The sequence below is a fragment of the Hippopotamus amphibius genome, chromosome 13, assembly GCF_030028045.1.
Source record: "Hippopotamus amphibius kiboko isolate mHipAmp2 chromosome 13, mHipAmp2.hap2, whole genome shotgun sequence".
Lineage (NCBI taxonomy): Eukaryota > Metazoa > Chordata > Mammalia > Artiodactyla > Hippopotamidae > Hippopotamus > Hippopotamus amphibius.
In genome coordinates, this window is record NC_080198.1 from 40677924 (window position 1) to 40702633 (window position 24710).

General features: G+C 45.3%; 1 protein-coding gene across 3 annotated transcripts in view; it reads left to right on the forward strand.

Annotated features, from left to right (window-relative positions):
- Positions 1 to 24710, forward strand: part of LRRC2 (leucine rich repeat containing 2) — an 86223-nt gene that overhangs the window by 50190 nt on the left and 11323 nt on the right. For all 3 annotated transcript variants that reach the window (XM_057705068.1, XM_057705069.1, XM_057705067.1), the window contains 4 exons: positions 10362 to 10505; positions 16088 to 16295; positions 22041 to 22197; positions 24304 to 24440. In XM_057705068.1, the coding sequence (XP_057561051.1) occupies positions 10381 to 10505; positions 16088 to 16295; positions 22041 to 22197; positions 24304 to 24440 (627 nt within the window). In that variant the 5' untranslated portion in view covers positions 10362 to 10380. The remainder of the gene's footprint in view (positions 1 to 10361; positions 10506 to 16087; positions 16296 to 22040; positions 22198 to 24303; positions 24441 to 24710) is intronic.

Here is a 24710-nt window from a genome sequence, read left to right on the forward strand (position 1 = left end):
TAGGGCAGGGTCTGGAATTGAATGGGGAAGAACCGCCTGTGAGTGGGCTGCTGCTGTGGCGGGGTCCCCACACTCCTGCTCCTGGTGACTGGGTTACTCCCGGTGTCACACTTTTTCCCCAGGCTGAGCTCAAAACTTTCTGGTCCAAAGTGCTGTCCAGGGGAGATAAATCAACTTTGTTTGTGTTTCTTCAGTGCCCTGAAAGGGATGATTGACATCTGGCGGGGGAAGTCTGTCCTCCAGGAGAGGTGTCAGGGTGAGGGTGGGAAAGTGATTAGAAACCCAGAAGAGAATCGTCTCGTTTTGTAAGCAGTTGCACTGTGCTGGCGGCTCATCTGATGGACCAAATCCTCTCCCATAACTCAGAGGCTGGGTGTTCTCCCGAAGAACCTCTGTAACCATACCTGGTAGAGAAAAACCCCCAGATACTCACGTACCTCTTGTTCTTATATTTAATTGGGAACAACATGTGTCTTAATTAATTTATTTCTTTAAATAACTGACATTGTTTGAGGTTTACTAGGTGCCAGGTACTGTCTTAAGCACTTGACACAAATTATCACACGTGATCCTCTCACTAATCCTGTGAGCTCAGAGCTGCTGTGACACCGTGTCCGGATGAGAACACCGAGGTTCGGAGAGGTTAAATAGCCATTTCGGGGACGTGCAGCAGTAAGTGGGGGAGACAGGGCTCCAGCCCAGCAGACTGACTCTGAGACTGTCCTCTTACTCCCATCTGGAGCCTCTGTCTTCCCTGGCCAGATTTTCTAGTTTCACAAATTACCGTAAATAATGGGTGTCCCCAGGGGAACTCTGATCAGCTGATATAAAATGTAATTTAATTTAGAATTGGGCTGAAATATTGCGACTATTGTGACTGACCTCACTTGGATATTTACCCACTATTTCCCCCACTGTTTCTATCAGAAAACTCCCTCTGCGTTCCAGCTCTGGGGTCCAGGCAGGGGTCTTATATGAGGAGAGAAAGGAATCTGTGGGCTATTAAAGCCCCTAGTCTGTCGTATTATTGCCTCCGCCATAGCTTGGTGTCACCAGAAGTTCCCACTGGTTACAGTCATTGCCCCGGATCCAGCAAGGCGGATGGTAGGTGTCTTCTGTACATGGCGGACACACCTGGAGGAATGCGGTGGAAGGCCTGGAGCTGGTCCGTCCAAAGGGAAGAGGGATCTGGGGGGCTCTGAGGGGCAGGTGGGGAGGAGGGGAGCCAGGCCTCTCTCCCCATGGCTGGGCCAGGTGACTCCCTGGCACGAGCTCCATGCCCTTCTCCCCCCTCCCGCTGCTGTTCCCCTCCCAGCCCTGCAAAAGGAGCACCAAGAATGGCTTGGCACCTGTATTGTGGACTTTGTTGAGTCTCCTCCCAGACTCCCCCAGAGCTTCACATCACCAATTCACTGAGATGTGAGCCCTGTACCCGACCCCCCGCCCCTTCCAGCCCAGCCTGTCATTTGACAAGAAGTAAGAGGACTAGGTGACAGAAAGTGCCCCCTCCCGCCTAGAACCCTGGCCCGTGATTCCAAGTGGAGAGGAGTGTTCTGGTGCCAAAGGACGTGTTTTCCCAGTCATGCCCTCTGGCTTGGGATTGTGGATGGTTCTATAAAGTGATTGTGATATACCTGGCTTGGGGAGGGAACATGGAAAACTATTCAGCCAAACCAGAAGAACGTTCCGTTCCCCTTCCTCACGGCCCCTGTGGGACTACCCCCGACCCTCCACGCCCACCCCACCACACACTTGAGGGCATCCCTCCTCTTCTGGCTCCCACAGCACCTCCTTCAGTCTCTTGTCGAATCCACACGCTGCACTGAAATGTATCTCTTTAAACATCTGTTCACCCCTCCAGATTGAGAGCTCAGAGGCAAGGACATTCATCTTTCTGCGTTTCACGAGTGTCCCTAAATGTCAGTTATTTAGGGTTCCCAGGAATCAAAGAACAGAAATACACACCAGGTAAACTGGCCCCATACCCAGGGTTTCTGTGTTGAGTTTCAGAAGTGGGAGCCTGGCGTCTGTAGCGCCTCCAATTCCTGCATCTGTTACCGCGTGACTTAGTGTCGGTGGCTGACTCAAGGGGCCCACTTGGAGCCCAGGTCTGGGCCCCTCAGGTGGCTGCTCCTGTCAGTAAACCCTGGCTTCGTCCGTAGACAGAGTACAACTGAACAAATGGTCAAATGATTCAGCTTGTGTTATGTGCTGTGAAGTAAATAAGGAACAGTCTGAGAGAAAGAATAACACGAGGCTCTGCCTTAGACAAGAGGCCGGGGAGGCCACGCTGAGGAGGGAATGCAGAAGCTGAGTTCAGGAGTGTCGGGGTGGGGCGAGTCGTGTGAATGGGGAGGACGTCCAGGCAGAGGGAGCGGCGTGTGCGGAGTCCGAGGCAGGAAGAGGCAGGGTGTGGACAGGCACTGAGGAGGAGAGCCATGGGGGCGAGTGGGAGGGGCTGGCTGAGGGCAGGTTGTGCCAGGGTCTTACTGGGCCCTGTGAGGAGCTGGGATCACCCTCTCAGTTCCTAAGGGACGTCTCTGGAGCACTCGGGCCAGGTGGCAGCTTGATCTAGTTCTCCTTGGATGGTGATGCTCGCCATTGTGTAGCAAATGGATTGGACGCGGGTGGGTGGGAAGTCAGGAGACCAGCTGAGAGGCTTTTGCACAACTGAGGCCACATGTGGCACTAATTGGTGGTGAGAAACACATGCCCTTTAGGACTTGCAGATAAGTTGGATGTATGAATGAGTGTGCGTGTGTGCACGTCCATATATTGGGTGGTCAGGGTGAGGCAACAGAAAGCATGAAGAAGTGACCTCCAGGTAATATGGAGTCATTGCTGAGATGGGGAATTAAGGTAGCCAGGGATGGATAGATTCTAAATGAGTAAGTTTGCAGAGAATCATGTTTCTTTTGAGATATGCGTGAGATATCCAAGTGGGTATGTCAGGGAAGCAGCTGCATTCAGACATCAGATGTCACTATAAATTAGACTGATTTTTATAAGTGCCTCTTTTTTACTGTCCACTTTATTAGTTATTGCTGCATAAAAATTACCCCAACACTTAACAGCTTAAAATGATAAACATTTGTTATCCCACAGTTTCTAAGTGTCAGAAACCTGGAGTGCCTTAGCTGAATGATTCTGGCTCAGGGTCTCTCATGAGGTCTAGATTTTGGCCAGGGCTACAGTCACCTGAAGGCTTGACTGGGGCTTTAGGATCTGCTGCTAAGACAGCTTCCACTCACATGGCTATTGAGGCCTCAGTTTCTCTCCACACAAAGCTTTTCCACAGGACTGCTTGAGCACTCTCAGGACGTGGTAGCTGGCTTTCCCCCAGTGAGTGATCCAAGAGAGAGTGATGCCTTATGGGGCTGAGTCTTGGAAGACACACATCATCACTTTCACCACATCATATTCATTAGAAGCCAGTCACTAAGTCCAGCCCAAGCTCAAGGAGAGAGGCATTAAGCTCTACCTTTTTTAAAGGGAAGAATGTCAAAGAATTTGTGCATATAATTTGAAGTTATCACATCTACCAAAGCTTTTTTTCTAGGTAAGAAAGCCATTTTGGGGAGCAGAGAGGAGGCAGATTCAGGGACTGATGTAGGTACCACTCACTTAGCAGCTTGGGGGAGTGAAAGCTGCTATCTTTTGCTGTTTGTGAAAGCTAGGGTCAGCAAATGATCACCGTCAGGCCTGGCACAGGGGCACTGCTGGAGTAGGCTAGCATTGTGAGCCATGGAGACCAAACCGGAGTAACCCCCTCTGTCCCCACTCCCCCAGACTCTAGCGCCTGTCTACCTGGCCAGCTGTATCTCACTGCTGCCCAAGACCCGCGCTGGTTGTCATTCACGTATTGGAGACTCTCCTGTTGGCAACTGCCAACCACCAAGCAGTTGAGTCTCTGCTCAGCAGTTGGTGACTTAGCAAGACACCTTGCTTCCAGCCAGCTGCACAACTTGAGATGAGAAGGGCAGAGAGTGAAGCTGAGTGTAGCAGGTCCCCCTGTTCGTGGCCTGCCAGGCCTTCCCCCCTTGGCCCAGTCAATCTTGTCCTGAGAATGTCTCCGGTAAGTGACAGCTGGGCAGAAGCATGGACATGAACTCACTGCTCGGGCAGGCCCATCCCAGGCAAGCAGGGAGGCCAGGTGTTTTCGCTTTTGTTACGTAAGTACTTACATAATATCTTCAATTATTCCTGTTGGTCTGTGAGGCATAAAATATTTACTATCTTGCCCTTTACTAAAAAAAAGTTTGCTGACCCTTGCAGTAAAGCAAACAGGTTTTCCCCACTGTGAATCTAACCTTTGAGAATCTCTGATTGTTGACATTTTCACTCAGGGCCTGAAACACTAGGCACTGGAGGGGAATGAACCAGACCACACTCTGTGCCCGGGTGCGTGCTTGCTTGCTTGCTTTTCTTTCTTTCTTTCTCTCTCTCCTTCTTTCTTTCTCCCTCTCTTTCTTTCTTCCTTTCTTTCTTTTTCTTTCTTTCTTTCTTTCTTTCTTTCTTTCTTTCTTTCTTTCTTTCTTTCTTTCTTTCTTTCTTTCTTTCTTTTTCTTTCTTTCTTTTTAAGCTCTTTATTGGAATATAATTGCTTTACACCATTGTGCCAGTTTTTGCTCTACAACAAAGTGAATCAGATGTATTTATACATATGTCCCCATATCCCCTCCCTCCCGAGACTCCCTCCCACCCTCCCTATCCCAGCCCTCTAAGTCATCACCCATCATCGAGTTGATCTCCCTGTGTTATGCAGCAGCTTCCTACTAGCTATCTATTTTACATTTGGTAGTGTATATACGTCAGTGTTACTCTCTCACTTCGTCCTAGTTCCCCTTCGCAGTGTGCTTTCTGTTGCAGTGAGGGATATTGTGGTTCCCTCCCCTCTCACAGTCCCAAGTGTTTTCTTCTCTGCAAGATGCTCTGTGGCTCTGGATGGTACGGCCAAATCTAGGGAGGCTTGTTCTCGTGATTCTGTGCTCACCATGTGAAGCCAGATCTCCAGCAGGGAACTGGAATGAGAGTCCTCCTGGAACCATGAATCTTTGCTGCCAAGTTCAGCGGGAGTCCAAGCTAAAGCTCTGGGTTCTTATGCTGCCTCAGGAGAGTCTCCTTGGTTGTAACATTTTTTTCTGAGAGGTTATTGTTTTATTTGTGTTGAGGGTTTCCAGACTGGATCCTGGACAGGTTAATTTTTCTCTCTTCTGCTTTGGTATAGCATACCATGGTGATATTTCTATAGCTCTGCAGAAAGTTAATGCTTAGAAAATTACATTTTATGTAATTGCCTGAAAGACTGGGTTGAATGGAGTTCATGCTACAAGGAAGAGATTAGCTTTGTGGATTTGCCAGGGGACTTTCATTTCCCCAAACTGCTAAGTGACTGGCACCAATGTCTGTCCCTGAATCTGCCTCCTCTGTGCTCTCCAAAGGGGCTTTTTTTTCCTGGATGGAATGATTCTTGGACTCTTGTCGTAAAACTACTTTCCCAATCTCAGCACCCACCTGTGGGGGTACTACCTCCTGGGTTAAGGTCAGACATGTTCAGTTGTCTAGAGAGGCCTGGATTCAGCCCTGTTCTGCACAGGATGCCAGCAGCTGGGCTGGACCTGGGATTTAGGAGCTGGTATTTCTTAGCTTCCCAGGGTCTCTGGATGTTACGTGTAGATCCCCAGAAAACATGGTCATCACTTACCATTCTTAGAGTCTCTAGTTTTCATTACACACATCTGCAAACAGAACCTCTGATCAGCAAAACCCTGATTTAAATCCTGGCACTTTCAAACCGCCCTTAGCTGAAGAATAGGAACTCTTTCTCTGCTTTGTAAAACACAGAGAAAATAGTGAATGTGGTTAGGCAGGATCAACTCTTTTCCTGACAGACAGGATAGACTCATTTCTACCAAAAACTGAGACTAATGTTGGCTTACAACTATTTAAACATAGAACAAAAAGGCATCAAGAAGAGACCATTTCTCTAATAAAGGGACTTAAGTTACATTTCTCTAAATTAATGCATAGAAATTAATGTACAGATCTGGTTACTTTTCAAGGATTTACTGGCCTAAGAAAATAAAAGAAATTCCACAAAAGAATCAGAGCCATGATCTAGAACATACACACCCTGGACAGCAGGCAGGTCTTCCAGCTTCAATTACTCTGGGATGACTAACTGGCCACACCGCTTAAAAGCAGTTCACTTTGGCCTTTTGGTTTGCTTTTATGTGTAGACTTGGATTATGTGCAGAGATTTCCTCAAAGAAACTAGGCTGCCTAATTCCTTCTCTTTAAAATTTTTTTCTCCATTAATGGCTATAGTCTTTAGTTTCTTGTTTTCAGGCTGATGCTTGGAATTCCTTTATGGAGGGTTTTATGTCAAAAGTCAAAGCTTTAAGACCTTTGCAGCTGAAGGTAACAGAGTAAGGAAACTGGGAAAAGAAAAATTAAATGCAGAGATTTATGGTTTGAGGAAAGGTGGAGTAGGTATACTTCACCTTGTCTCTCCCACTAAATACAGCTATAAAACCTGGACAGATTACACAGAACAGCAATATGAAGACCCTGAAAAGTAAACAGTTGCAAGAAAAGAAGGGAAGGACACCCAAATTCAAAGTAGGATAGAACCTGTGGTCTGTTTCCCATTTTTTTCCCTCTAGTATTCCCCAGCCTGGACTCAAGGCAGCCTGAAACCCAGAATTGTACACAAAGCACATAATTTTGCTCCAGGAGTGAGAAAGGGGTTCCCAATGCTCAGAGAGTGGGGGTGAATCCCTGTCTTTTTTCTTTTTCTTTTCTCCATCCTCTCATGCCTTAGCCCCCATAGGACTGTGTAGTAGTAGCAGTGAGGGGCACTGGGGAGAAGGTTGGTAGTGGAGGACCTCAGTCACACAGACTTTGAGAGAGGGGATTCTTCCTTTCTGAGCAGAGGGTGGAGGAAACTCTCATTGCTTTTTCCCTCACACTGTCCCCTACTGCTTGGCCCAACACAGTGCAGTTGTAAGGCATGCACAGCAAAGCAGGGTAGCTAAAGCCCCAGGTCTCTGGCCAGAGGATTGAAAAGCAAACCCCAGGAATCTGGAAGGACCAGAGAGATCACCGAGAGGGAGGAGCTCTGGAGAACAACCCCAAAAGGTTGCTTATGAGCTCCTGGGCTCATCCCCGAGCCGCACCTGCGTGGATCTGACCCAGCCAGCGTGTCAAAGCCTGTTAGAATCCACCACCAGTTTGGACCATCACTCCTGTCCCAGTTGACCACTGGGTGGCACCCGCAGAACAGCTGACTAGCACTGCAAAGTCAGAAGACTGATCTGACGTGGCAATCACAACCTCAGAGGGCAGGTTGCAATGTGAGGTCTGAACCCAAATAAATTGATCACTTACTGTGTTATTGCCTCTCAACTTGGAATGCATGCTTCAGTGTGTGTATTCTGTGACATATGATGGAATTCCTTTAAGTATTTGTCCTTTGAAGTGAACATCATGTTAATCTTTTTCAGTAAAGGACACTGGAGGGATAGTGTAGTAGGAAGAGGTTTCCAGCCTTTCCCTGGAGGGGAGGGGATCAGCGTTATGGGACATCTGTTGGAGGCTGCTCCAGTCATGGGCACGGAATATGGTCCCTGTGCAACCTGGCAGACTTGGCTAGCAATAACTTTCTGCAGCTTTCTTGCCCCAGAAAACAGTTTTGTGTGCCCCATGTGCTCTGTAGGCATCTTGCCTTCCTTCAGAAGGAAAATGGAGAATTTGTCAGCAGACCGTCTTTTAAAGAATTGTTAAGGGAAGTTTTTTAGACAGAAAGCAAATGATACCAGAGGGGAACATGGTATCATTCAATAGGAATGAAGGAAGAACAACAGATATGGTAAATACCAGGATAGGTATGACAGGCTAGCTTCCTCCTCACGAGTTCTTTGAAATAAGTTTGATGATCTGAAGCCAAAAAATCTAACATTGACTGATATAACACATAGGACAACCGCAACATAAAAATGCGAGCATAAGGGGACCGATATGGCAGTAAAGTTTCTACATCTCACTTGAAGTGGTTAAAATACTGTTTCTAAGTAGACCATGAGCAGTTAAGCATGTATCTTATACTCCCTAAGGCAACCATGAGAAAGAAAAGACTACACAAAGAAACATGGTCAAAAACACAATAGAGAAAATAAGATGAAATAGTAAAAAATATGTTCAGGTAACACAAAAGAAGGCAGGAAAGTGCAGAGGAAAACAAAAGACAGCTCAAACAGAAAATGAATAATAAGGTGGTAGACCCGAATCTAAATATATCCTTAGTTATCCGGAATGTAAATTGCCCAATCATACCAATTAAAAGACAGAAATTGTCCAAATGAGTTAAATAATTGAATCAACGAGATTCTGTCTATAAAGTCTCACATCAATTATAACCATATATTTAGGTTAAAAGTAAAAGGATGGAATTAAGAAAGTGAAAAGACAGCTCACAAGATGGAAGGGAATTTTTGCAAATCATATATCTGGCAAAGAACCAGTATCTAGAATATATAAAGAACTATTACAACTCAACAATAAAAAGACAAATAGCCCAATTAAAAAAATGGGCAGCGAATCTGAATAGACATCTCTACCAAGAAGGTACACAAATGTCCAATAAACACATAAAAAGATGCTCAGCATCGTTAGCTACCAGGGAAATGCTAACAACATGACAGCCTTCGCACTCACTGGGATGGCTATAATGCAAAGAGAGATAATAGCAAGTGTCAGCGAGGATGTGGAGATACTGGAACATACACTGCAGGTGGGAATGTAAAATGGTGCAGCTGCTTTGTAAAATGGTCTGGCAGTTCCTGAAAAGGTTAAACACAGAGTTAACATATGACCCTCCAATTCTACTCCTATGTATTTACCCAAGAAAACTGAAAACATATGTCCACACAAAAACTTGTACCATTTGCATCTTTGTCAATAATCTCCTTTAGGTAAAAGAGTTTTAAGGGAGACAAAAGACAGTCCCAGATGTCAGAAATTAAAGGAAAGAGGCAAATCAACTGGGGCCAGTGTTCAACTCTTCAGACTAAACTTATGGACCTCAAATGTTCAGCTGCATAAACATAAGCCAGTTCTCCCTCTCATATTGGCAAGGCATTTGTGGAGAGTGCAAATTTGAGTCAGAAGATTAAATATCTGGTTTTGTATCCCCACTGACTGCTATTTAGAAGTGTCTGGAATTGGAACAGAGAATATTCAACAGCCTTACTATTTGCCAGCTGACATTCTGTGTATTTGTGCAAATGAGGAAATGGATTTAGCCAGATTTCGATGCTGTAGATAGGGAAAGTTTAAAACGATATCTAGAAAATTATTTTACTTCCATAAGGGAGATAAGTATAGCTTAGTGGAATGAAAATTGAAATGCACTTTTATGTCCCAATAATTTTTTTTTTTTGCAGTGAGCAAATAATTACTTAAAACAAATAGTAAATATGAGGCAGGAAAATAAAAAGGAGAAAGCTCATTGAGTGGTCTGAGAGTGAAGCAACCTGGATACAAATCTTTTATCACTTTCATTCATTCATTTACTAACTTAGTCTTTCAGCAAATATTTATGGAGGGTCTACTATGTGCCAAACACTGTGCTAGGTCTCACTAAGAGGTGATGACCAAGATGTACCTGAGTCTGAGTTTCCTTGTCCTTGAAAAACCACACAGAAATTGGCAGCTATGAGGGTTCCTGTTGCAGGAAAAACCTACAGGACAAGTGCCCAGGCTGTGTGGTCAGTCCCGGGGGAAAGTGCTCGGTGGGGTTTGGTGCAACACTTGGTTTTGTTATTTAATGGTGGCTGATGTGTAGCCTCAGATAACTGGTGTGTGTGTGTGTGTGTGTGTGTGTGTGTGTGTGTGTGTATGTTTTTTTTTTAAGCTCTTTATTGGAATATAATTGCTTTACACTGTTGTGCTAGTTTTTGCTGTACAGCAAAGTGAATCGGTGTGTATGTTCTAATTAACTCATCAAACTTTGAGTATGTTACAACCTACTGGGAAGATCAGATGCCAGTCAATTCAATAGGATGTGGAACTGCGAAGCTTGAGGAAGGTCCAGGGGACTTTGGGAACCCATGTTTCAGCTGAGGAGTAGAGAGACAAGTGTGACATTCTAGATGAGATGACCCCAGCTGAGTACTGAACTTTGACTTACAGACAAGAGTACTCTCAGACCCTAAGAATATTAGCAACTGACATCCTGGAAGAAGCAAGGCATTTCATCATTATTGATGAAACGAATTCATTCATATTTTATTTGAAAGTTCAAGTTGAAACTGTTTCCTTCTGTGTGTGTATGAAGCTGACACATATATTTTTTTAATCAGGTAATTTCATGCTCCCAAAATGGGACATAAAGTGGTTGTCTTCGACATTTCTGTCGTCAGAGCCTTGTGGGAGACGCGTGTCAAGAAGCACAAAGCCTGGCAGAAGAAGGAGGCAGAAAGGCTCGAGAAAAGCGCGTTGGAAAAGTATGTGTTCTCTGTCCTTGCCTTGTACCCTCTTTAGAAAATAAGGCAGGCTGCAGTTGTGTTGTGGAGGGTGATGTCCCTCCTCCGAGGTTCCTTCCTGTCGTTGACACTTGCTCATTGGACTTCGGAATCTCCATGCTGTTGCCCACAGTGGACATTCAATTCCTATAACAGTAACACTCATAGCTATAAGGACCCACATACATTCCAGGCACCGTGCTAGGCACGGAAAAGACGGCAACGACACGACAAATTCCTCTACAAGCAAATTCTGAGGAGACTGCCTAGCTGCCCTCAGCAGGCTGACGCTCTCCACCTGTGTGACCACCACGTGAGGGCTGCTCTGTGTCCTGCATTCAGCCCTCACCTGTGGAGCTGAACATTAGATAAGATTCATTGCGTTGATGCAATTTTTACTTGGATTGAAATTACGTGGTTTGACTAATATCGTACACTGATGAAGCATGAGTAAAAGAGGGTTATTGTGTGTGCAAAAACTAAGTTGAGGGCTTTGGAAAAACTACGTTTGTGATCGGTATGCACCCCACAATTGAGTTAACACTGTTCAAGATGGATAAACGTACAGCGAGCTAGAAAAGTTGCACGTTTAGGTGGCTTTGCACATCTGTAATTTTTATGCTCTGTAAAGAAACTCAGACTGGAAGTCTTGGATGATGCATTATGGGTGTGGTTTATATAAGAAAGGCAGAGTGGGATTCTAATTGGTAGACCCATTCTCAAAGGCAGTCCATGACTCTACATCAAGTTGGCAAGTGGTGACATATGTCTGTGCTTTAGGTTAAAAACAAAATGTGTAGGACGTGAATGTCTCTTTATTCTCGGTTCTCCACTTCTATAAACTATTTCAATCAAATACCTATTTTCTGATCATGCTTGATAACTCAGCAGCTATTGTAAGCATCAGCTGTTCCAGGTGTTTTCATTATCCCCAATCTGAAGATGAAGTTAAGACCTAGGTAATTTGCCCAAGTTGACATGGCTGGTAAATGGAAGATTTGGCCAAAACTTCCCCCCTATATAATGCTGTAATCACAGATAGTTGGAACATCTTTTCACTTGCCACTAATCTAAGATTATCCAATATGACATGAATCTTGAATTTAAGAGTTGGAACCCTCAGACCAGGCAACAGCCATGGCAGTGGGTCTTAGGGATCTGCACAAGCATGGATTACGCAAGGTCCCAGGGCGCTATGAGCCCAAAGTGGCTCTCAGCTTTGCTCCAACTTCCTCCCACCCCCAGCATCTGGGGGCTACTCTAGGGTGGGACAACTTGCTGAACGGGAACACAAGCCCTGGAAGGTTTATGGAGGTGTCTGAGGCTGTAACCCCCTGCGGATTCTGGGAACAGGCGCCACCTGCAGGAGCTTCGATCTGAGAACCGTGCTCTGGAAGCCGCTTTGCAGTGGTGTTTGCCTCTTGATCTCTGTCTTCCGTCGTGGTGCCACATGGCTTTGTGTCCACATTCACATGTCTGATGTACACAGGGTTGGTCCTGCGTTGGGCTCAGTGCCACAGGGCTTGTGCTGTGCTTTGTCTTAACCTAAGACAGAAGACTTCTTGGGAATTTGTTAGGCATCTATCTCTAGCTTGAGATAAGAAAAACGGCCACCAAATTGGCTGGGCATTAAGAAGGAACTGGGGGGGTGGCAGGAGGGATGTGATGTTCAGGAAGAAACTTATTAGTTTCCCAGGACCTGCAAAAATGAAGGTAGTGAATTTACCTTTTTTGGCAGGTATTTTTGAAGTTTCAGAATACGATTCATACTGTAATTGTTGGGACCATTTGAAGGTTACCCTTTAGTTTCTCAAAATTCGTTTCCTGTGGGAAAGTTAACATATTGAAAAACTGATGACTGCTTTGTATAAAAGGCAGTTATCTGGTTAATTTAAATGTACTAAACCAGGCAAAACCCTTTGGTTTGCTCTGTTACCTCACTTTATGGTATTTCATTTTGTAATACTGTATTTGTTCCATAAGGTATATACCAACACTTAACAGTTATGAGTAGAGATAAAATAGAGAACATCACTCTACTTGAATGAAACTCAGTCATTTAGACGGAGAGATAGAGATGCTATTATTAGGCTCTAAGTGAGGAATTTCTCATCTAATAAGGCTATGTGCCATCTAGGCTAAGATTGTGGGCTCATTTCCTAAGGAAAGAATATTCTATTTGCATACTTACTGATTTAATTAATAGATCTCTAATGGCATTGTTTTGTATGTTTTCTTGTATTTGAAGTTGTATTAAAATTAACTTAAGGGGAAGATTATTCAATTATATGGGTGATGAAGTATAAAGACAACATTTTATTTATGTTACTCTCAAGGAAGAGAATGGAATTGTAAAAATAGTTTGTATTCTTACTGTGACTTTCCAAGGGACTAAGACATCAAACATTTAAAACAGAAATCCAAAAAAGATTTGGTATTTAATTTTTTTTTTGGCTGTGCTGCTTGGCTTGTGCAATTTTAGTTCCCGACCAGGGATCGAACCCTGGCCTTTGGCAGTGAAAGCATAGAGTCCTAACCACTGGACCACCAGGGAATTCCTTTAAATATTTTTAAGTAGTGTATCTAATTTCCTTTTTCCTTTCACTTTATGTTGGCTGTACCAAGATATGTGAAATAGTTACATCAATTTGTAATTTGTGATATAGGAAAGATGTGTTGGGTAGGGCTTAAATGGCATTTCACTACATTGCCAGAATCTACCTTTAGAGGTTCAGTCTAAGAAATGAAGAAAGAAAAGTTAGAGACATTAATCTGAAAAGTGCTCAGTGACTGTAAGAACTCGCTGCGGCTGTGCTGCTGGTTGTGAAAATTCTGGGAGGATTTCTTCTATTATTTCAATCAGTGTTTGGATCTCGGGTCTGCCCTGTATTCCTGACTGCTACAGTCAGAGCTAGAGCTACAGTTAGATATTTAAATTTATTTTTATCATATGGTATTAAGATATTTAAATTACACAGAAGAGCTAATAATGAAAAGCAAATCACCACAAGCCCCTGCTAGTATTTCCCAGAGGAGCCCACTTCTAACTCTTCCAGCACTTTCTTCTGGGATTAAATTCCTATCTCTTTATGTCCTGGTATTTTAAAATTTATCTGTTTTATTATATTATTTATAGATTTCACATGTAGATCATGAAGCCCCAGCTAGTCGATTACCCAGTGCTTCTCCCCAGCTCATCTCCCTGTGACTAGGACCTGGGTAGGGTAGTCGCTGTGCTAGCCAACGCCATCAACAAGATGGTTTTTTCAAATGTTCCTGTTTCTCCTAGATTAATGGGAAACATGAAACCCCACTGACACCTGAAGTGGTTTCTGAAGAGCAAAAAGTCTGATTAAGGGGGAAATATTTGCACATTTTTATGTCCTGGGGAACCAGCCCTGCAGAGATCTGGGATCCAGAACTCCAGATAGACATAACAACAAGTACAAATACCCTGAGGCAGGGGTTTGCCTGGGTGGTTCAGGGAAGAGCCAGAAGGGCCAGAAAAAGTAAGTGAGGGTGCCGTAGTGGATGAGGTCAGACAGGCAAGGGGAGGGTGCGGATCTGCAGGGCCTTGTAGGCCATAGTGAGACATTTGCTCTTATTGGGTGAAATGAGAAAGCAATGAGAGGTGTTGGCAGAGGCATGACATGGTGTGACTGACACTGTCACAAGCTCACTCAAAATGCTGGATGAATTTAGACTGTAGGGAGGCAAGAGTGGTGCCTGCATGAAGATGCTAGTGACTTGGACCAGCATAGGAACAGTGAAGATGGTGAGGAGTGGCCAGGTTCTGGTAAAACTGGCCATATTTGATGATGGATTTGATGCAAGATGTGAAAGAAAGCACAGAGTCAAGGATGACCCTGACATTTTTGGCCAGAGCAACTGGAAGTCTTTTACTAAGATGGAGGAAGAAGCACGTTTTGCAGGTAGAGATCAGGAGTTTGGGTTAGAACATGTACATTTTGGGGATGCCTTTTAGATATTCAGGTGGAGATGTTGGGAGGCACGGAGGCTGGATTCACTGAGGACGTCTTGGCTGGAGATATATAGTTGGGCGTCATCAGCATACAGGTGTTTTTAACACAAGAGACAAGACTGTCTGTAGACAAAAATGATTTATATTGCTATCAACTTTCTACAAGTTAACTTCAATCTCTGCCGAACTGTAAAACAGCTTAGTCAACGACAAAAGTGCATACCCCTATAAGATTGGATAAAATCCTCCAAGGCTCCAGCATTCCAGAAAAAGGATATGCACCAGTCTCTTCGTTTTTTCAGCCCTCCATTTCTTCATGCAACTGACAGCATCTGGTAGCTCCAGCCAGGACTTTCCGCGTGCCCTGTCCTCAAAGGTGTTCCTGCCCCAGACTCTCTCCTCTGTTCCTGCCCCTCTTGACCACTTGGCTTCTCGGCTGGCCTGAGACCCCAGAGCTGTGATTCTAGTGCACTTTTCCTTCAGGTACCACCTGAGAGTTTCCATACTAGGACTGATCCTCTACCACAGGGTTCTTTGTTTGTTTGTTTTATTCAGCATTTGTATTGCCTCGAGTCATGTAGCGACCGGGGCTGTATCTGCAACCTATTTCTAAAATAGCCCCCTTCTAGAAGCCTGCGATCCTGCCTGCCACCAAGTCGTTGAGTTGGGCTGAGTAGGACCCAGATGCCTTCCTGAGTGTGGAATGCACCAAGTTCCTATCCAAGCTGGGCCAACTTATTTTGAGACAATGTCTCTGTGTGATAGATTTAAAGGAAAACCACAACAAACCTTGTTTTTGTACCATGTAGAATATTAACCTATTAAAGGCTTCAAACATATATCAAATCTCTACATGGAGAAAGGCCCCCAGGTGCAAAACACTGTACTAATGACTGTGTGGGCATTTGGAGGGCAGCAAGACGTGGTCCATCGTCATGGAGCTTATGACCAAGCTGGGGGCATAAGAAAACTATAAAATGATAGTTCAGAGAAATAGCAATAAGAAGGTACTGGGAGTGATGGGGAGGCTGGGAGTCTTGGGCCAGCTCCAGTGTCTGACTGGAACTGGAATTTATGAATAACAGATTCATCTGCAGGAGTGAAGTTTCCTAAGGTGTCTGATGGATGACCTTCTAAAGTTGTATTTGATAAACTGGGGCTGCCTGTGTATTTCTATCCATATGCTCCTGAAAGATCAGCAAATTCCTGTGGCCTTGCGTTTTTTAAAAATTTGGGTTGGCACCTCATAATATCAAAGGATATTGTAATTAATCAAAGGCATAGGTAATTTGGGTAGAAATTTTAGCCATGTAACTCACCACCTCTACTTTTTAAGTCAGATTTGCTAATAATTCACAACTCTGAGGGTATAAGATTCCGCCCCCCACCCCCGTATCCCCCACAGCAGAGGAAAGGAGAAAGGAGTGGCGGGGAGAGGGGGCGGTAGTGGAGGGGAGGACTTCCACCGCTGGGAAACTGCAGGTGATGAGAAGTACTGTGCTGGCGCCCAGGTGGCATGCCTGACTTCTCCAGGCAGGTGATGGCGATTCCCCAGGAGATAACCCTCTGCTGCCCGTTTTAGGATAAAAGAAGAGTGGAACTTCGTGGCTGAGTGCCGGAGGAAAGGCATCCCTCAGGCTGCGTACTGCAAGAATCGCTTCGTAGACACCAGCGTGAGGCTTCTGGACAGGATTGAAAGGAACTCTCTCGCGAGGCAGGGTGCACTTTCCAAGGAGAGAGACAAACGGAGCAGTGAGTTTGTGTTTGAACTTTCAGGGGAGCACTGGAAGGTGAGTCCATGCGTTTCTGTCCCTGCAGCAAGTGGAGGCTGGGTGCAGCGCTGTGGCCGACGTCTGCTGCTAGGCTGAGCCCAGGGCATTGACCTTGGCCCAGTGTGCTCTCTCGAGAGCTTTCCCCTGGATGCAGGGGAGCCATTGCCGGCTCTGAACCAGGTGCTCGCATCTTTTCCACAGTGAAAGACTGTGTAGTCCTGGAAAGAGCAGCAGGATCCCCTTGGATGCCTCCAAGGGTGCAAGGGACGGGGACCTCAGCAGCTCCGCAGGATGGCACAGCCTTTAAATTGCTTGATTCTGCCGCCTTCCCCCTACCCTCACATTAAAAATAACTCTCCCCCCCACCCCTTTTTAATGCTCTGGGCATTTGACCTGCCTAACACCCCTCTGTGGGCTGTGACTTTGCCAACTTGTCACAGAGTGCAGAGCCATGAAGGAAGGTTCTGAGGCCAGGACAAAGATGTCCCGTTTCCCCTCTTTCTTTCCTCAGGTGTGTACAGGTGCTTCCTGCGCCCCGCCCGCCCCGGTTGCTGCTTAGCTTGGAGAGGCATCTTAGGGCTGCCTGTTCTGGTCTGACAGTTCCTGGTTGAAGCAGCATTTGGTGTGTGTGTGGAGCAGGGGGCACAAATGAGCTCTGGCTATCTTCCGTTCAGTGGCACAGGGTTCTCTGGGACCTGCCCTCCATCTCTTTTTATCCTGCCATTTTGTGGCTGAAAGAACTCTGGACTGGGAGACCAAATATTTGGGGTGAACCTTTATTGGCCACGTGACCTGAGGCAGTTTGCTCCACTTGTATACATTTTTAAATTTATTTATTTATTTTATTGGCTGTGTTGGGTCTTTTTTGCTGTGCGTGGGCTTTCTTTGGTTGCGGGGAGTGGGGGCTACTCTTCATTGTGGTGCGCGGGCTCCTCATTGCCGTGACTTCTCTTGTTGCGGAGCTCGGGCTCTAGGCACGTGGGCTTCAGTAGTTGTAGCACGTGGGCTCAATAGTTGTGGCTCAAGGGCTCTAAAGCGCAGGCTCAATAGTTGTGGCACACGGGCTTAGTTGCTCTGTGGCATGTGGGATCTTCCTGGAGCAGGGATCGAACCCGTGTCCCCTGCATTGGCAGGCGGATTCTTAACCACTGCGCCACCTAGGAAGCCCTACATTTTTTAAAAAGAATTTTTTTTTTTTGGCTGGGTTGGGTCCTTGCTGCTGCACGCGGGCTTTCTCTAGTTGTGGAGAGTGGGGGCTCCTCTTTGTTGCAGTGCACAGGCTTCCCTCAGTACAGTGGCTTCTCTGTTGTGGAGCGTGGGCCCTAGGCATGTGGGCTTCAGTAGTTGCAGCACGTGGGCTCTAGAGCACAGGCTCAGTAGTTGTGCTGCAGGGGCTTAGCTGCCCTGTGGCATGTGGCATCTTCCCGGACTAGGGCTCAAACCCATGTCCCCTGCATTGGCAGGTGGATTCTTAACCACTGCGCCACCAGGGAAGTCCTCTACTTTTATACATTTTTATCTCCTCTGTCAAATGGTGCTAATGCTTGCCTTGACCCCCTCTGAGGTCTGTTGTGAGGATTAAACGAGTGGATATTCTGTGATACTGACATGTTAGTGAGACACTATAAACTGGGAGAGACTATGACTGAAACCTCTTTGGTGGTCTTTCTCTTGCCTTCCTGTCATTGAGATCAGTGGCTACACGGACACTGCCTCTTCTGGGGCAAGAAGAAGGGCTTGTCTGGATTTCTAATTAAATTCTACCAGTAAATCAGTCTGTGTGCCATTGTCAAACATGATCCCAGCCTACCTGGGGAAACTGCTGAGTCCTCTTGGCTCACGGCACCTTTGGAAAACCACTTTAAAGAGCATTTAGTGAGTACCTAGTGTGGTAGGGGGATAGGAAGTGGGTTATGAGTCAGCAGGCTCAGGAGACACCAGGGTGAACTACATGGACAGTGTCTTTATTACTTACAGCCTTTTTTGTCCCTCCACTCGGTTCTCTGAGCTGGTACCCACCCCAGGAAAGACTCTGGAGCCTCAGGCATTCATTAGTATGAATTTCAGTTGCTGTTTTCCTCCCCCAGAGAGATTTGTGTTTCCATCTTGCCTCTACTTAAGGAGTGAAAAGCTCTGTTAAGGGATGTTTGCCAGGGACTTCCCTGGTGGCGCAGTGGTTAAGAATCCACCTGCCAATGCAGGGGACACGGGTTCCATCCCTGGGCTGGGAAGATCCCACATGCCACAGAGCCACTAAGCCTGTGAGCCACAACTACTGAGTCTGTGCTCTAGAGCCTGAGAGCCACAGCTGTTGAGCCCTAGTGCCACAACTACTGAAGCCCGGGTGCCTAAAGCCCGAGCTCCACAACAAGAGAAGCTACCAGAATCAGAAGCCACGCACCACAATGAAGAGTAGCTCCTGCTCTCTGCAACTAGAGAAAGCCCACGTGCATCAACGAAGACCCCATGCAGCCAATAAATAAATAAATTTATTAAAAATAATAATAGTCATGAAAGGACGTTTGCCATCTTAGGGTGCTCATGGCAGCAAGGGAGTTCTGGCCTCTAATATCATACCAGGCAGCAGGCCTGGCCCCTGCAGGAGGTCAGCAAGGGATGGGCAGGGTGGTAGAGCTTCTGGGGCCTTGGGGATTGGGTGGGGAGAGCTCCCCTGGGGTTCCTTAGATCTGGCTGTGGGGCCGTGATCTATGACTTTGGGTAGCTGATTAGGTTTGAGGTTGGGGGAGGGTCAGTCATTCCTTGTGAGCAGGAAGCCCCAGACCCTGGGCCCTGCTCTTTCAGGGAGATTTCTCCAATTTTATTTAACAACTTTTCAATATAAAATTTCACTTCTACTGTCAAGTTTTTAATTTCCAAGAGCTGTCTGTTTGTTTTGTGAATGAATGAGTCCTGTAATATGGCTTTATGTTTCTACTTTTACAGATCTCTTACATTTTCCTTTAAAGATTTTGTCCTGTTTTCTTTTCATGGGGGCTTTTCTTATTTATCGGGGGTTGATAGTTTTTTTGGAGGAAGTTTCCATCTTTGAGTCTCCTTTTTCTTTTAGGGTGTTTGTCTTGGTCTGGCATTTTGGGGTGCCCTGGGAGGTCTGGAGACATGGGGTGTCAGGAGCACTGAGAAACTGATTGGAATCTCCAAGTGTGTGTCAGGTTGGGGCTTCATTTTTTGAGGGCGTTGCTATAGAGGTCCCATGTCTCCAGTACGCTCCCCCGCCCCAGGAGTGCATATGATGATTTGTCTGCAGCTGGTGAGAGCCCACAGAGAGGACCCTCTCACATCCTTCAGGCAGGGACAGGCCTAGCAGCCAGTGCTCTGGACAGAGAGGAGGGCTGGGTGGGGAGGTCTCGGCATGCATCACTCACCCTGTGCTTGGTGCCTCCCTCCCTAGATGTGCCTGACGGTCCCCAGTCCAGGGACTCCATTCAGCCTCTCCAATAGATAAGCCTCGGTCTCCTTCAGTGGCAGTACCTCTGTAACATGGATGGGGGGGCAGAGATCTGGTTCTAGACTTTGAACTTGACCTCCTTCTTTTAGCCCTGCCTTCCTCTCTTACCTCCAGAAGTGCCCGGCTCTTCTACTTCCTGAGCCTCGGGGGCATCTGGTGAGAAGCTCAGGTGGTGTCTTATTGTTCCTGCTGCTGCTGATGTAAGATTGAACAGGTCGAGGGAGCTGGGGTACCATCTTCCAGCTACCAACATTTTCCTGCTGCTGCCTCCCTTCTCTTTCTCTTTGCCCTCTGTAAGGTTTATGCCTTCAAAAAAATAATTCCTTTACTGTCATCTTTCATGTCATCTTAGAGAGGAGCAAAAGTGTTTGTGTTATCTTCAATCTGCCATCTTTACCCTGCTCCTTTTATTTTTATTTAACAGGCTATCTTTTTCTCATGTTATTAAAGATGTTATGGATATAATTTTAGACAGTATAATAACCCTTCCAAGTGTGCCATTATTGGAAGAGCAATGTGACAGAAGTTATTTATGAGGCACTCGATAACTGAAGCTTCAATTAAGTGAGTGTTGTTACGACCTGAGGTCAGCTCCCTGATGCCCTAGCTCATCATCTTGTCTTGGCTACAGGAGGAAAGCATCTGGCCTGGTGTGGGTTGCATTCAGATCCGAATCAGGAGGTGCCGAGATGGGTTTGCCAGGCCTGGGTGCTGGGAGCAGTCACCCAGGGCCCTGTGCTGGGACGGGCCCTATGCTTGATTAATGCTCTGCTGTCACCATCTTGAAATGCTTGATTTTTAGAAGGGGCCTGCATTTTCATTTTGTATTAGTTCCTGAAACTATGTAGCCTGTCCTTACCCTAAGTGACCCATTTAAATGTCTTTGGGTTTCAGTGTCCCTCTTTTAAATGGGCCTTAATCATGCCCACTCTGCCTATCTCATGGTACTGTCAGGTGAAAGCATATTTAAGGTGAAAGTACTTTTGTAAGTTAAAAGCTTAACCAACATATCCAATAGCAATGATCATAAAGCCTCTTGCAAGTACCGGGGACTCAGCAAGGGTCACTGCAGGCTTTCTGATTACTACCTCCACCCTGCCCTCTCCCCGTAGATTCCTGCCCTACTTTGCTGGTAGTGCGCTGTGGTCAGTGCCGGGAGGGCAGGGGACATGCGTGTCCCTCAATGCTTAGCACACCTCCTTGCAGTGGGGGCTCATAATCCTATGAACTGAATTTGTCAACTGGACAGATAGCCCCTCTAAAGTCTTGAGCACTCAACACCTTTACAATTTTATCCCAGAACACTAGAGCCAGGGGCGGCCCTGGACATGGCTGAGTTCCTCTCTGTCACTTCAGAAGTGAGGGCCCAGGGAGGGGGGGCCCCTGGGACGTGGCTTGGCATCCAGGTCTCCCCACTGTCCCTCTGGGCTCTTTCCCTGTTAAAGACTCATAAAAATGTTTAGAAAATTGGCACAGCAAATATTAGGTGTTTATCAAATATTTTAAAAAGCAGTTAGTACAGAGGGAGGGAAATGCAGCACACGTTTTAAAATCTAAGACATGGCCAGATTTTATTTTTAGAAGATGTTAAATCTTTATATTGTAAATAAATAATACCTGTGTGGCTTTGGGTGGGAGCCTGGTTGTCAGTGTTCACGTGGCATTTGATTTTTTTTTAATTAATTAATTAATTATTTTTTATTTTATTTATTGGCTGCGTTGGGTCTGTTGCTGCGCATGAGCTTTCTCTAGTTGTGGCGAGCGGGGGCTGCTCTTAGTTGTGGTGCACAGGCTTCTCACTGCAGTGGCTTCTCTTATTGCAGAGCACGGGCTCTAGGTGTGAGGGCTTCAGTAGTTGTGGCACATGGACTCAACAGTTGTGGCTCATGGGCTCTAGAGCACAGATTCAGTAGTTGTGGCCCACGGGCTTAGTTGCTCCGCGGGATTGGGATCTTCCCAGACCAGGGCTTGAACTTGTGTCCCCTGCATTGGCAGGTGGATTCTTAACCACTGCGCCACCAGGGAAGTGTGGCATTTGATTTTAATAATATCATGAATTCATGGGCCTTTTGACATTGGGCTGATCTGCTAGTGTGAGATTAATGACATTGTCAGCATCTTGCTTTCTTTTCGGAATGGCTATAGAGCTGGCAGTTAAGGGAAATGCTCTCACCCATGCTCTCTCACCTCTTGATTTTGAAATAAATGCACGTTTTCCTTGGCTTTGTGCGCTCTGCCTCTGAACTCTCCGACACATGGAGGCGCTAGTTCTGATCGATGGGATCCATTGTATTTAGGAGCTCCCAGATTCCTTGAAGGAGCAGACGCACCTGAAAGAATGGCACATAAGCAATACCCTGATTCAAATCATTCCTAAGTATATCGAGCTGTTTCAAGCCATGAGGATTCTGGATCTACCAAAAAACCAAATCTCCCGTCTTCCAGCTGAAATTGGTATGTTCCTTAGCTGGAGCCTTCAGGCTCCTTGTCTGGGAAGGGGTGACATTGAGAACTCTTCCTCCTCCTGCTGCCCCAGGAAGTTGTTGGGCAGGGCTGTTTCGTGTGTTCCCAGAGCTGCTGATTCACAATGTTCTCTCTGGACAGTGATGCCAGGATCTCACCTGCGTAACTCAGCAGTACTGACATCTGCCATTTCCTCAGAGGCAACAGGTCTCACGAGTGAGCAGTGCTGTGTTTAGAAATTTTTGGGTTTTTTTTCCTTTTAGTTTTAAAAATACAAACGTGCAATAATATATTTATTGTAAACATAAGATACAATATGTTGTTCCCACGTGTTAGTCCATTGATGTTTAGTTTAGCTTATTGTATTATTTTGATCAAGGTTCTATTATTTTCAATTCTTTCGTTGTTCACTTGCTTCACCATGAGTGAAGCCCACAGTGAAATGTCATCACTGCCTCTCTTTCTCTCGTGTGTGAGGCACCTAGTTGTGCTGGGTACGTGGTTGTTATGATTCTTCTAAGATACTTAAGTCTTTTTGGAGACCTATCATCCCCATAAACCTCAGTCATGAGTAGAGCAAAATAATTAAACATTATAGAAAGGAGTAAAAGGTATAGTCAACTCTCTCAGTAAGGATTGTTTCTTGAGTATGAAAATTATACACATACCCATGTTCTTCTAGAGATCTACATTGTAGCCATATCTACTTATAAATATATGTTAAAATATATATGCATGTTAAATACATTCATATGTACACATATATTAAAATACATGCACGCTAAACATATTTAACGTGGAAGGGCTTACACCATGTTCTCCAGCCTAAGCCTTGTCTCCTCTTATCATACCATGAAGGTGGGGGTAAACTCTAGGGTTAGGCTGCCTGGGTCTTTCACTTACTGGCAGGTCGCCTTAGGCAGGTCACTCACTGGTTGTCAGTTTCCCTATCTATAAAATGGGGCTAATAATAGTACCTACTTTGCAAAGTTGTTGTAAGGATTAAATAGTTAATACAGAGAAAGCATTTAGAAAGATTAGGCTTAAGGTTAGGGTTAGGGTTAAGGCTGCAATGTATACCAGGTGGGTAAGTTAGAGCGGCCACTGATTTCCACAGCATCACCTTTATCTTCTAACAGTGAGACCATCCAAAATTGACTCAGCAGTGGCCCTGCCTCCAATATACTGTCTTTGTATGTTTCCCCTTCTCATTTATAAAATGGCAGGACATTTGTATTTTGCGTGCCTGCTCTGCAAAAGTAAACAATAATTTTGGTTTCCTAATTTTTAAAATGAGGTTAAGAATGTTAAAGTGTTCAGTGCCTTAGAACATGTGTGACATGATTTTTGGAATATTAAATATATTTACTCTCGTGCTAATTTCTGGTTTGGAACTGGTCATGTATTTATTCAATCAAGACAGAATTGGGATTCAGTGTTTCTCCATCAATCCAGTTATTACCTGATATTCTTAATGTGTTCACTTCCTGCCTGTGAAAGGGACTTAGGCTTTTAAAAAGCATATTCTTTAGGAAGCACGATACACCATAATTAGTGAATGCAAATCTGAAGACACAGATGAATGACTTACATGTAGCCTATAAACAGTCTCCCTGTTTGAGTCATTTAGCACACACAGAGAGCTTTGTGTGTATTTCAATACCTAGCTCACTTCCCATTAAAGTCCACTGATAGACCATACCCGGTCACTGTGCTTCCTAGGAACTGGACCATTTCAAAGCTACTGGCTGTTGCTTCATTCATCATGTGATTTCAAAGGGGTTTGCTCTCTGTGGGTGCTGGGCCCTGACCCAGTCTACACAGGGGACAGACCCCCCACACTTACCTTGCCTATAGTTTCACAAAGGGTTAAACAGGTAAAGAATAAGCAAAAAATGCTCTGATCAAGGACCAAAATGCTCAGGATAAAAGATGAGCAGACACTTAATCTGGGTGCTTGAAAAACAAACACAAAATTATGTTTAATGCCTTCCCAACCATCATTTATACAAGTGTTTTACATCTTCGTTTTGCCTTTTGTCCTTAAAAGACCTTAAAGGACCTGAACCATCAATGTTGATTTTTTTCTGATGACAGGTTGTTTGAAGAACCTGAAGGAACTCAACGTGAGTTTCAACCATCTGAAGAGCATTCCTCCAGAACTGGGAGACTGTGAACATCTAGAGAAACTGGATTGTTCTGGAAATCTAGAATTAACCGAGCTCCCCTTTGAAGTAAGAAAGAAACATTTTTGCACTATGACTTATTTTTATTTGGTTTATGACATGGAATGGTCTATAATACTGGGAAGAAGTTTTAAAAGATGAGATCCATCTTTATTTATGTCACATTTTCCTGACACTTTAATCACCCTAAACCAGCTATTATAAAGTCTTTAAAAATGCTCTTACACTCGGCCACAAACCAAATTTAAGTTCAGAAATGCTATCAAAGGAAAACCAGGCAAAAAATCCCATTTTCATGCAAAATGTTTTTATTTCATG